At 44.6% G+C, this 14,510-nt stretch overlaps 1 protein-coding gene across 1 annotated transcript in view; it reads right to left on the bottom strand.

Moving 5' to 3' along the window:
* Nucleotides 1-1,394, bottom strand: part of SMIM20 (small integral membrane protein 20) — a 36,233-nt gene extending 34,839 nt beyond the window's left edge. The window contains exon 1 of the mRNA XM_069202146.1: nt 1,176-1,394. Coding sequence (XP_069058247.1) covers nt 1,176-1,284 — 109 coding nt within the window. The 5' untranslated portion in view covers nt 1,285-1,394. The remainder of the gene's footprint in view (nt 1-1,175) is intronic.
* Between the last annotated feature and the right edge of the window lie 13,116 nt (nt 1,395-14,510).

Below are 14,510 nucleotides of genomic sequence, written 5' to 3' on the forward strand. Positions count from 1 at the left end.
AAGTGCCTTTTGAGGTCTCTTTTGAATTGGAGCTATTTGTGGTTTGTCGGACATGTAAGGGGGGGGAGCATTACAAATGATGATTTGCCAAAGAATGACCATTTGCAGGTGGTGGAGCATATGAGTGTTCAATTGGCGCACAGCTTGGCATCTCAGTGTTCTGTTTCTGCCAGAAAGCTGAGGTTTTAGTGATTCTGGGTTTATTCAGGTGAGTTTCCTGTAGGTAATGCACGCAGTCTTATACACCAAGCAGCGATCAATGGGACGCTAGCCTAATAAGAGCTAGAATGATCTGTTAAAATCTTTTTGTACTGTACATCATGTAGGCTACTGCCTGGATGAATACTCTGAGAGCAGCTATGAAAAATGTGGGCAGGAACATCAATGGTGCCTTTCGTAATCTGGTTGTGAGACGACTAGGGCTTGAGCGGCCAGTTTAAGGTCTTGATTTGAGAAGAAAGGGGTGAGGCTGAAGAAGAGTGTGAACTGCAATATGGTGTTCCTGGCCATTTGTTTGAGGTGAAGAACAAGATTCAGTAACTTATCATATCTGAAACCAATAGATTTTGCGGAGGTGATATTTGTTGGTGCGAGGCTGACGGTGATGTGGTATATTAGTGGGAAATACCTTGTTTTGGGAGAGAACGGCATATTCAATATTTTTGGGGTTCACTTTTGGTTTCATGTTTGCCATACAATTTTATATTTACTAAAGGGAGGAGGTAAGGATCGTACGGCTGTTGGGGAATTACATTTTAATGTATAACTGAGTATCACAACCTGAAGCACATCAACCTGTTAGCGAGCACTACATACATGTCGAACCTTTTGGTTTTTCATTGGCGAGACTTCCCTGCAGGATTTATTTTTTCTATGTATGTGTTGAATTTTTGTAGGGTTCACACTGACTTGAGTCTGTTTGAGGCTTGCCCTCCTTCAGTATAAACTAAATGGAGAAAAATAAATGGACATGTATCAAAAACACATCACAGAGCTGTTTTAACATTACGTTTCTGCAATTCAGACTGGAACACTAGGAATCATGTGCATTTGAAGCTATACCCTACTTTTTTCCAAGCCATAGTGTAGCAGAACCTAATCCTACTGAGGACTAATACACCATGCTGTCTTATAGTAAAAGAAACCGAAAAGAACAATATATTTCAGTCACTTACTATATTCTTCTATGTGCATCAGCGGGTGAAAGAATATGGGGTAAAAGGCTGCAGCCACGGCTGTGATAAATCCGCCAAAGATGAGAACCACTTTTGTATTTCTAGACATTGTACGATAGTTCAGAAAGTTGCAGGGAACCTGGAAGCACAAAACACGCAACTGCGAAGTCCTGGAGGGCAACTGCAGCTCATAGCATAAGGCTTGCGACGCATGAAGTGAAAAATGTAAGCTGCCTTCCGATTGGCGAAAAGAAAGAGGTTCTATTGGTCATTAAACCCTTTCTATTGATAGGTTAAAAGGAGACTTCCGGGACTTTTTTTTGATTTTTTACCAACTTCGTGCGAAGTTGTGTCTTTCAGCTGTAAACAATGGGTAATGTACTGGAGTTTTAGCAATCTGCACGGAGTGAACGAGGCCTGCTACTGAGTTTAAGTTTTAAAAGCAGTATATGTGACACGGGGTGATGTGTATTGGTATTGGTTTCATTTTGAACGTGCATTGACATTTAGTGTGTCTGACTGGCTGTGTACATAGCAATAGATTCAAAATGCCAGCACTGAAAAATATGCATTTAGTATTTCACATGCCCTCCCGTTCAATGTTTGTGGCTTTGCAAAGATTTTAGAAGATAAGTGGAAAATCGCACACTAGTGTTGATTTTACAGTACACTGCAGATTTTGAACGCAACAAACATAGCTGGCATGTTTCCCAGGTTCATGATTTATGTGCTGCTCCAGACCAGGTTTTTTACCTTTGAATTGTCGCACTTTTAGTCTGCTTTTATAAACATGACTACAATTCCAGCAAAGAAAACCCCTTGGACTGAAGCAGCACATCACGAATGAACCTGAGAAACTTGGCACAGCTGAATTGAATGTGTGGATGCCTGGTGCAAAACGACTACAAATGATACCACTAAGACATAGAACAATTATAAACGTCAGTACAATAATTACTTCACATTGTAATCACCAATGGTGGGCGCACAAATCTGTATCACCCTGACCTACCCTGTGCTTGCCAACGACTCAGACTGGGAGAGGTGCAGACCATAAACGGACTTTGGTGCGCCCCGATTGGACCCATCTCTATACTTTAAGTCTCAGTGATGAATTAGGACTGTCACATTCTCAATAAGAATGCCAGACCCGGGTCAAGGTTTCAAAGCTTTATGTAAATAATTTTTAGGCAAAATACATGAAAAAGCATCAATCAGGTTAATAGCGAGTATACGGATCATAAGTACAATTAACTCGACATAGGGAATGCAGGTCCTTTTATTGGACTTTAGACAAATTATTTCACACATTACTACACAAATACACGGTTCTCAGAATATGCACCAATGAGGAACAGGCAACGAAAAACATTTTTCTGCACAATACATTTGACGTTTCTCTCATATTACTGCTACATTCTTTTTATAAATTTCCCAGGTTGATTCAGGTGACATGAACTGCAACATTGTATATTGAGTGGTCTGAGACAGTTAGGTTGTCCTTGCTTCAGTATGTCCTGTTTTCAAAGACTGGGGAAGCTCAAAGTTCTTTTATTTGGGTAAATTCAATAATAACAACAGTGGTCATTTGGGGTATTACGACGTCATTTCAAAATGGAAGACAATACATTTTTGGTTATGTAAGCCCAAGCTTTATTTTAAAAACACTGGAAACTTAGAAAAGATGAAACAGCATTTACACCCCCACTGATGATTTCTAAGTCTTCACATCTATATCTCTATCACAACACAGATTTCATCAGCTTGAAGTTCTTTTCCTTCGATTCTCCTAAATCTTTCACAGTATTGTAGAGTTTGCTTTGCATCTCTCCAACCAGTCAACCTAGCCCTTTGCCTATCTTCGCAAATCCTCTTCTAATAAATCCAAATACTGAACCTATTCCATCCTAGGCACCTGCCTTTTCCAGTTTGTTGGAAAAAGGCCTCTCTGAGGGGTCATCCCAAACGTTTTGCCTTACTCCTCTTCTTTTTCTGACCTAATTTCTGCTGGCTTTAGGCCTCTGGACACTTTACCACTGCAAAAGTGCATGTGCTCTCTCCATAAAAATACGGTAATGTTGGCTCATACCCATCTAGCATGATTCATTTACTTGTAAGCCACTAGTAAAGTGCACTACATGTACCCAGGGCCTGTGAATTAAATACTACTAGTGGGCCTGCAGCACTGATTGTGCCACCCAAATAAGTAGCCCCTTAACCATGTCTCAAGCCTGCATTGCTAGGCCTGTGTGTGCAGTTTCACTGCCACTCGACTTGCATTTGAAGTTAACTTGCCGAGCCTTAAACTCTCCTTTTTCTACATATAAGTCACACCTAAGGTAGGCCCTAGGTAACCCATAAGGCAGGGTGCTATGCAGGTAAAAGGCAGGACATGTACTTATGTGTTTTACATGTCCTGGTAGTGAAAAACTCATACATTTGTTTTCCACTACTGTGAGGCCTGCTCCTCTCATAGACTAGCATTAGAACTGCCCTCATATACTTTTGAGTGGTAGATTCTGGCCTGGAAGGAGTGGCCCTGTCATGTTCAGTATGGCCAGAATGGTAATAGAAAATCTTGCTTACTGGTTAAGTTGGATTTAGTATTACTATTTTAGAAATTCCACTTTTATAAAGTTGGCATTTCTCTGCACTTACTGCCTTCTGTGCCTTACAGCCCTGTCTCCAATCCACGTCTGGTCTGTGCTGGTTGACTGCTCCCTTTGTGCATTCCACGCAGACAACCATAAACACTGGACACTCAGTCACATCTGCATTCATCTGTATACTAAATGGGTCTCCCTGGGCAGGAAGGATGGAGGGGCTCTCTCTTACATTTTAGAGGCCAGTGGCCTGATCTCACACAAAGGCCTGATAACCCCCCACAGGGATCCTGGCAGACATGACTGAGCCGAAAGGGGATCGTGTCCACTTCAAAACCACTCTTTGAAGTTTCCCTCACTTCAGAGGCATTTTTGGGCATATAAACTGGGTCTCTGACCCCACCAAATCAGACACTTCTGGACCTACACCTGCACTCTGTCAGAGGAACTTCCTGGCTGCCCAAAGGACTCATCTGGACTGCTATGCTGAGAAGGACTGCTTCCCTACTTGTTGCCCTTCTGCCCTGCTAGCCTCTGACTCTGCTGGAAGGACTCGGCCTTCCTCCTGAAGTGTTCTCCAAGGGCTTGGATTGAGCTTGCCTCCTGTTTCTGAAGTCTCAGTGCCAACAAATCCTTCACCTCTTCAAGAAAATCCTTGTGCATCGAAAATCGACTCAATGCCTGCTGAAATCGATGCAAAGCCTGCATTGTGGCTGGGAAATCGCCGTACCGCTGACCAGAACAGCGCAGCCCCGACTTCCCAACAGGAAACTCAACACAACGCCTGCCTTGCAATGGAAAATTCGATGCATCACCTACTGCATCAATGCAGTGCCTGCTCCTTGTACCAGTGTGCCAAGGATTTTCAACGCATCTTCCATGGGCATTAAAATATCCCCGCATCGCAGTGAGGAACCAAGATTGCACACCTGAAAAATTATGCAACCCCTTGCAGTGTGGAAAGAAACGACACATCATCTGTGCCACAGTGGAAAATCAGATACAGCACCTTATTTTTCCATGCATCTTCTCATCTGCGGTCACTGTGTGTCGTTATTTTTGACGCATCCCAAGTACTGTGTGTTACAAGGAAACAACTAATGATTTATAAGGATTGAGACTCTTTTAAACCTTTTAAAGGTGACATTTCAACTTATGATATTGGATCTTTGTAGTTTTTACCTTATTTTATTCAGATATATATTATGTATTTTTCTGAACCTCTGTGGTGGTGTTTGTGGTGTTTTAACTGTGTTACTGTATGATTTATTGCACAAATACTTTACACATAGGCTTCTAAGTTAAGCCAGACTGCTCAGTGCCAAGCTACCAGAGGGTGGGCACAGGATAATTCGGAGTGTGTTGTGACTTACCCTGACTAGGATTGTGGTGCGTATTTGGACAAGGGTGTATACCTCTGCCAACTAGAAACCCCATTTCCAACACAGTTCATTTAATTCATGCGTGATATTAGTAATGTTAGTGATGTAGCTATTAAGCTAGTTATCTTTTTTTGCGATTTATGTACAAAATCCCCTTGCGTGGATTACCTTGCAGACCCCACCTTCCTTTACAATCAGAAAATCTAACTCAAGGCGGTTTTGCGTGATCATAGCAATCGATTCATTATTAATAAGTTTTAAAACACTTGCAGTATTAGTTGTGAGTCTATCTACCAGAGTTTACAGCTTTCTAGTGTTGATGTCATTTAAGTCAACTCTTACTGAGAGTGTAAAGAAATGGGGTGTATTATATGGTGGGGTTGTGCGGCGTCACCATGTAATGCACCTACCAACCTCTTTAGACCAAGTAGGTTTCATCTTTAAAACCCTCAGCTCAACCCTGGGTAGCTGTTGCACTGAGCAGCAAGGCTCACACAGAGGAAACATTTTAAAGTATTTAAACAGCACAAAAACAATTGAAGAAGAAATCAACTGGATACTCAGGAAATCCAACACCAGTTTATAAAAATAGATTGTATTTTATCAGAATTTGGACACAAGAATGAAAAAAAAGATCCACCGAAGAGTTCCAGAGTTATAGATTTTACAAGCAATATTAAATCAAAGCAATTTCACTCAACCGAAAAAAAGCCTTGGCAAAGTCAACAAACTGGATACTTAGAAACTTTTAGAAAACTTAGGTAAGTGTCAATGCAATCAGCTAGAAGTACTTAGGGCAACCAACTCCAACAGGTAGCTAGTCAACGAGACCAGCAAGGTCCTCCAGAACAGTTACCTCCACAGAAGAAGTAGACCTCCAGCAGCTCCAAGCACTTTGTGCGCGTTGCAATAGGTTCCCATGGAGTGGCCCTGATGCCTGATGTAAGGGATGAAGGATGCTGAAGATACTCCGACAATGCTTTAGTTGTGATGCTGTCGATGGGGGTCTTTCTGCAGGGATTCCTCGGTACACGGAGATGGTGAAGGGGTCCTGGTTGCAGGGTCATCGTCCTATGAGGTCCTATCATGTTTGGCTGAAGTCCAATCACTACTGTACTAACAGGTGCCCAGTGTCGTGGTCAGAGGCTAATTCTTACTGAGTTGATAACTTGCCTCCTGATGGCCCTAGCAACTTTCCGACGGCACTACTGGGCTCTGCCATTTTGTGTGCAACTATGTGACTCTGGTCTTGGTCGTTGGTGCTGCACTGTGGCAGTGGTGGTGACTTGAAGACTTTAGACTACTAACTTGCTCCAACAGGCTTTTTCAGCGGTTGTGTCACTGTGCTGCGAACAGGAGGCCAGTGAGCTGGCTCTTGGAGTTCTCTTGGTTTGAGCTTCTCCTTGAGCAGGACACAGCAGGCACAGTCCCCTCTCCTCTCTAGCTACCTGGTGCCACAAATGCAGTCCTTGTCAGTGCTGCCTCTCTTAACAGGTCCCTCGATGCAGCAGGATAGTCCTTCTTTGAAATTGGTCGAGGTCTGAGTTCTGAATTCCAAGGGTGCCATATTTATCTTCAAAAAATTCCCTCAGCGTAGGATGCAGTTGGTAGCCAATGGGCTTTCAAGTTCCCTCCCTCCTGATGACCTCTTCCTGGGAAATGTGGCATCAAGCTATCCCAGGATGCACCACTATGCCCACTACCAACTTGAAGAGACCCCCCGTTTTGACACTCAGAGCTCCTTAGCCCACCCCCAGAGGTACTAGTACCAAGGTGCTACACGTCTCTGGAAAAAAAATGGTTTGACAGCTGGCTTCTCCTCTCCTGTCCACAGTGCCGGCCGGTCTGCCCGAATAATGGAATGTCCCTCTCCTAAGTGTTACCCATTTTCCCTTCAAAGGCGGCTTCTCCTTTGTAGCTCATCTTTTGGGCTAACACCAGTGTGGCTTCCTGCAGGAGGGAGGTAGTACCTCTCTCCCATGCAGACCGTATTGTGTCCTTTTCTGAGAGTCGTTAGCACGTCTCCACAGGAGTGCTGAAAACTGTCTGCAGGACAGGACCCCTGTACAGCAGTACAGGGCACTGGAAAGCTTGGGCCTCTAAAGTGGCTTCTTCTAAAGTTGCACTTTGCCCACTAGTGACTTTGAATTCAATGTAACAATTAAATCACATTTAATGCACTGATTTTTTTGCTACCAAACAGTACCAACCTTAATAGTCATATTCAGAAGTTATCCGGGCTGGAGTGTCAGCCTTTAACTCTGTACTTGTCAATGGGGCTAGTAGTCTTTCTAAAGTAGGAATTAAAATGTAGTTTTTTTTTTACTGCTGGAACATCTAAAAGTACATGTTCCCCTTTTTAATATACAAAAACATCAAGGTGATGGATAGAATGCTTGCATTAATCTCAGCCACTGGCAATTGCATGGGCTGCATCCCAGTCAATTGTTTTTCGCTCACCATGCCACCTTAGTTTGGACTCAGCCATATGCAAATCAGTCTTGACTCTTACTCAGGGGAACAATCCAGCCCGAGCTGCCAGGCCAGGTCTCCCCTGAACGGAATCACAAGCAACCTAGGACCGGTTTGAGGTGGCATGGTGTGTAAAATAACAATGTATTGGGATGCAGCCCAAGTGATTACCAGTGGCTGAGATTAATTCAAGCATTCCATTCATCACTGTTTTGTATAATTTTTAATATACTGCACTTTGTCTTAGGGCTTGTTAGGCCTGCCATAGGGGTTATGTTCATTACAAAGATAGGTTTAGGCTTTGCCATTACTTTAAATGGCAAAATGGAGATAGCAGTTTTAAACTGCCCTTCTAGTCTGCAGTGGGAGACTGGGAGCCATGTTTGACCTTTCCCATTCAGGGTGGCACAAAAAGTGGTGCCTTCCCTGGGGGACGCTCTAACGTACAGGCCCTGGGTAACCCTGGTACCATATACTAAGGACTTACAAGTAAGTTATGATATGCCAGTTGGAGACAAGCCAAGAAAATTAAACATGCACGATCATAAGAGTCAGAGCACACTGAGATCCTGTTTAGCAGGGTTCATAGAATTTCATAGTCAATACACCAGTACCTAGCAGTGAAAGTGGGGCAAAAAGTGGGGGGTAAACCTTCAAAAGCCCTGTTTCCTTAAAGAGGGTAATAATGTTGCAGACTAATAGCTAAGAATCTTCTTAATGTATCGCCTACTTCATTTTATTTAACAGTCCAGGGGTGAATGCAACCCATTAGTATGATTGATTTGGGGATTGACTAAAGCTACATAACAACTACCTACCCAATTACGTGGTAAGTGAAAAAAAGCTGATTTACCACACACATAATAGATACCCTTAATGCAGACCTCTAATTCAGCGAAAGTTCTACCCCTCACTAAATAAATATGCTTAAGCTCAATCCAACCCACTATCTCAATGGTCTCATTCCCTTCCTGTTTCTGTATCATGCACAAAGTTCCCTTCTTAGCTACGTCAGTGCTTAATCTTGGAGGTGGCTTCTTCAAAATGTCCTTTACCTTTAAGAAAACATTCTCTGGATTAACCTTCTTGCTTCCCTTCTCTTCATTAAGCTTTATCCTTTCATTTAGTTTTGTCTCTAAAGTCTCTTGCATCCTTGTTAATTTTGCAGGTTAAATCATGGATGCTTTGGTTAGTAGTGCTCGAGTTATGCACAGGAATAAAGAATTTCATCATATACTCACGCTGATCCTTTAGTATGAAAGCCTTAAAGGAATGATAAACATGTTTAGTAGACCACAATTATGTATTTGTATCAGATATGATCAGTACATTTTCTAAGGGTATGTCATAGTGTGAAGCAAAGGAGGTTGGAAATAGACAGCCCCCTCAGCAGCGGACACCAGGACATAAGAGCAAACAAAAGTAGTCTTCTACTTGCATTATTTTTCCATATTTAGCTAACATCCGGAAATAAACATTACAACTTGATACACTTTCAGCATGCGGTATGTCTGAATTCTTACCTTTGTGCATGGTTTGACTACAACAAGACTAATGGTTATGTTCAGCAGGAGTACGGGAAACAACTCCACCCAACATCTAACATCCATCCGACTACATAGACAAAAATGGGAATGACCAAAACCACAAGTGAAATTTTGCAGTATTGCTGTGTCATGTTAGCTTAAAATACATCAAGCAAATATGTGTTTTTCCAGATGAAGCTAACACTTTTTTTTATCTCTAACTTATCATCACTACTCTGCCCTGAAAGCTACAGGAACTTGTATTCTGCTTCAAATGGAGACTTGAGTCCTCTTAACTTTTACCCTAACTCTACATTCACCCTGGTCTCCATGAAGTAAACTCCTCTTTGTTGTCGGGCTGCGACTCAAGGAGGTTCATCAATGTTGGTCAAACAGTCATCAAATTCAATGTCAATTCTTGCAAGGAGTGTCCAATCACGACCTGAGTACTTGGATTGATCTTCCTCTCTCTTTTGGTTCTCTTTGTTTCTATTGGTTCTGAACTCTCAGCTTCGAGGTCTGGCAGTTCCTCCTCCTTCAACTCACTAACCTCTCTAGTGGGTTCTGGTTGTTTTGTATCTGTTAACAGTCTCTTTCAGTTAGCCTTTTTCTTTGGTCAGCTTACCTCTGTGGATGTCCAATCCTTGGAGGTGCTTGTGAACTCTTGTTCAGATGACACTGATTTGTCTTCAGAGGTGGAGCTTTTTCAGCTAACTTCAGTCTTTGATTCTTGCAAAACTGACTTGGACAAGCTCGATTCAGCTCTCCATGAGTTCTCACAATCTCCGTGAATGTATATTTCTAACCAGGGGTTTGTTGTCACAGTCACCACTGGAATGACACTCCATCAAATTTGATCTGTGGGTGATTGTGAGCTTTCGGAATGGCCCTTTTCTTCTTCTTCTGACACCTCAGAAACTTCAATCCTCAGTGGACTTGAGGAGTTAGTGGCCATTGGCTCAGCTTCTTCCTCTTCTCATCTGACCCTTTTGGTGTGCAAGGCATTTATCAAGTTCAGCAGACCAGCACAATTTACAGCAGTATTGGTGACCACCATCATCTGGTTTGGGGCTCTCCAGTGCTCTTGCAGGCACAGTTTGCTTTCATGCATCTTCATATGAACCCAATAGCCGGGGCTCAAGTTTTGTCCTGAAGACTCTTGTCCAGCTAGAATAGCAGCATCAACGTGATGCGAGATAGAAAGCACCACATCAGCGAATCCCTTGTAATATTCAAGAACCAAATCATCAGTGACATTCACAAGAGCAACACCTGGAACAGAAGGGATTCACATGGCTCTTCCCATCCACGCCTTGTGAGGAGACAATCCTGTCCGTCTACTAAGTGGGGTTCGAATACTCATGTATACCATAGGAAGAGCATCGGGCAATTTAAGAGATGTGGACACACAGGCTTTCACAAAATTTGCCTTGATAGTTCAGTACACTCTCTATGATGGGTGAAGCTTTTGATCTGTATTTGAAATGGAATCTCTGACCTATCCCTACAGCTGTGCATAGCAACTGCATTACTCCATTTTTTAAGTGACTTTCTTAATCTGATTCAAGGTGAACTGCCATTCCAAAATGGAATAGCAGCTTGACGACTGTCAAACTGTCACATCTGTCGGTGGGATATGTCAACACCCAATATGAAAACAAGCATACAGTTACAAGGATGTACTTTAGCTGATTACATCAAGACAACTCCACAAAATCAATCTGGAGATGGTTTAAAAGACCATCAGATTTTCCTATATGGCTCATGGTCACTACAAACTTTTTGGCCACATTTTGCTTTTGACAGATTACACAGCATTGGCAAAAGCTCTCTGCCATGGATCAAAAGTATGGGTTATGCCAAAATTGCTTAAAGGTGGACACCATCTCAACCCTCCCCACTGTGTTGGTCCATGCATGTGTCTTACCATAGCAGGAAACATAGAATCAGAAAGAACCTGCTTTCCATCACTGGACACCCAAATGTTACTAGTGTCCCTTACACATCCCATCCTTCCTGTTGGAAATGGCCCTTCTGCAGGGTTATCCCCAGACTTTTTACCTTCCTCCTTCTCTTTTTCTGAACTCATTTTTGCTGGTTTTTAGACTCTGCGCACTTTACCATTGCTAACTGTTGGACTTTTGGCCATACGCATGGTCATCCCTAGTCTTTTTGCCTCCTTCCTCCTGGTTTTTCTGACCTTTCGCTGTTGGCTCTAGGACTCTGAGCACTTTATCACTGCTGACCAGTGCTAAAGTGCAGGTGCTCTCCCATCTAAAGTTGGTATGATTGGCTTATACCTAATTGGCATATTTAATTTACCTATAAGTCCCTTGTACAGTGGTATCTCTATACCCAGGGCCTGTAAATTAAATACTACTAGTGGGCCTGCAGCGCTGCTTGCGCCACCCATTGAAGTAGACTTTCAAACCTGTCTCAGGCCTGCTAGCGCAGGGCCTGTGTGCGCAGTTTTCTGCCACAGGGACCTGGCATCTAAATTTACTTGCCAGGCCCAGAACTCCCCTTTTACTACATGTAAGTCACCCCTAAAGTACGCCCTAGCTAGCCCTATGGGCAGGGTGCCATGTATGTAGAAAGGCAGGACATGTGCCATATTGCATGGCCTGTCCTGGTAGTGACAAACAGCCTAACTTGGTGTCTCACTGCTGTGAGTGCTGCCTTCTCATAGGATTGCATTAGAAATGCCCTGCTTTATGTGTAAAGGGTATTGTCTGATTTATGAGGGGTAGCGTAGGCGTGTTTGGTATGGTTGTGATGGTGATAATAAATACTGCTTACTGGTGTGGGTGTATTTTTTATTACTATCACAGAAATGCCACTTCTAGAAAGTGCGCATTTATCTGTGCTTATAATTCTGGTGTTTTGCAGCTTGACTCCAATCCACGTCTGGGCAGAGTGACAGTTGGGGCTTTGTGCATACTTTTCAGACAGCCTGTACACAGGGAGGGTGGAGGTGTCACTGAGGTGCATCTACATACTGAATAGTCTTCCTGGGCTGAGAGAAGGGAGAGGCGGGGCACACCTACATTTGTAAAGGCTGTGCCCTGGCCTCACACAATAGGGTCGTTAACCCCCCACTGATGTTTGGAGCCTGTGCTGAAAGGAGAGAGGGGGCACTCCCAGAACCAGTTGTAACTGGCTGGAACCTCCTCTCCCTATCATTGTAAAACACTGTAAAACAGGACTATAAGTACAGGGGAATTTTCCCCACAATTTGAACATTCTTGGAACTTGAAACTGGACACAGGACGCTGATGAATGGACTCACCAGGAAACCGCCATGGACTGCTGCTGCTGTGCTGACCTGTGACCTGCCTGGTCACTAGGAGGAACTGCCACCAACTGCACCCCTTGTGCTGGCCTGTAGCTGGACCCACCAGCCCTGTACCATCTCCTTGATTATTGTTCCCAGGGGCAGGGTGCTGTGGCCCCTGACCCCTGCAACTAACTTTTCTTTTGCGCAAAGAAATCACCGCCGCAGCCCGGGCTCTAGATGGTTCCTAGCGCTTTGAAGAGTGCTTTTCTTTTGACAAAGACAGAATCACCGCCGCAGCCCAGGCTGCTGATTTTACCTTAGCGCTGTGAAAAGCGCTGTATTGTGAGCCCCCGGATCACCGCCGCAGCCGGGTTAATTGTGTGCTTCCAAGCGCGAGGATCGCGCTCAACTCTGTGCCCCCAGGGCACGAGAAACCACCTTTTAAAAGAACTTGGAGCAAGTGTGCTCCTAGCGGTGCCCCCGGGGCGAGGATCGCTCCGAGGAGCACCCCCGGGGCACCAGAAGGCCCTGACTTAAGGGCCTGCACCGCCGCAGCCCCGGGAAAAGAGAAGGAAGTCGCCTGCCGGTCGGGCAGGATTCCCCGAGTGCGGCTGGGCCGGCTTTGAGCCTCCGGCGGGCTCAATGCTCACTCCAGGAGGAGTGACGCGAGGGCCCGAGGTTCGTTGGGCCCCCGCTCTCCTCCTTTGAGGTAGCTCCAGGCTAGGCGGGGTGGAAACCTCCTCGGAGGTTCCCCGCACCGCCGGGCTGCCCCGTCCTCCCTTCGGGGCTTTTTCATTTGTTCCCCCCCGCATTGGAGGGCCGGCCCAGGCCCAGGGGGGAACCCCAAAAGATCACGGGCCCCAGGAGCGGTCCGTTGCAAATTGGAGGGGGGTGCGTGCCGCCCCCCCTCTCCCTAAAGTCTTGGGTGACCTTGGCCCCCCACAGGAGGGCCGGTAGAGGCCCGGGGGGGCCCCCAGTGAACACGGGTCCCAGGAGGGGCCTGTCAGGAATGCTAAGAGGGTGCGTGCCGCCCCTCTTAGTCCCAAATGTTCACAGGAGGCCCCCGTTTTGCGCAGAGGAGCGCCGGGGGCCCCATTGGTTATTTTAGGCACTGGAGGTGCCTCTTCCATCTACCAGGTACTTTTAAAAGGGCCAATATACCCATAATGGAAGTTCTTGCTACAGACTTTATTAATTATGATGTATTGCCTACCTGTATTTTGATGCTTTTACATATGTGTGCACATGTTCCTTTTATGGACATGACTTGCTAGTATGTTTGCTTAACTTGCCATAGGTTTTCTAATGTTCCTACTATGGGCGTTTTATGATATTCTTATGACAAGTGTTCTAATGTGATAACGTGTTTCCTGACTACTGCTTATGTTGCAGAATACTGAGTAACCTGTGTGTTATGTGTGACTACTGCTAGTTTGCAGAGTAACTAATGTGTAACGTTCTGACAACTGCTAAGGTAGCAGGATAGTACTGTTATGTGATGTTGGTCTAATAATTACGTTGTGTACAATACAGTATATTTTCATATAATCTGGTGTTGTGTTTCCTTTGTGGTGGGGATATTGCGTCACATGTATGTGTGTGTTGTGCAAACGCTTTACGCATTGCCTCCGGGTTAAGCCTGACTGCTCGTGCCAAGCTACCAAGGGGGTGAGCAGGGGTTATCTTGGACGTGTAACTCCCTTGCCCTGACTAGAGTGGGTAAGTTCTGCCTGGCTGAGGTGCATACCCTAGCCAACCAGAAACCCCATTTCTAACACTAACCCTTTAAACATGGTAACATTGGATCATACCCAATTGGACTATTTAATTTACCTATAAGTCCCTAGTAATGTGCACTGTATGTCCCTAGGGCCTGTAGATTAAATGCTACTAGTGGGCCTGCAGCACTGGTTGTGCCACCCACTTAAGTAGCCCCTTAACTTTGTCTCAGGCATGCCATTGCAAGGCCTCTGTGTGCATTTTCACTGCCACTTCGACTTGGCATTTAAAAGTACTTGCCAAGCCTAAAACACCCCTTTTCTACATATAAGTCACCCCTAATGTGTGCCCTAGGT

Source organism: Pleurodeles waltl, chromosome 1_2, assembly GCF_031143425.1.
Source record: "Pleurodeles waltl isolate 20211129_DDA chromosome 1_2, aPleWal1.hap1.20221129, whole genome shotgun sequence".
Lineage (NCBI taxonomy): Eukaryota > Metazoa > Chordata > Amphibia > Caudata > Salamandridae > Pleurodeles > Pleurodeles waltl.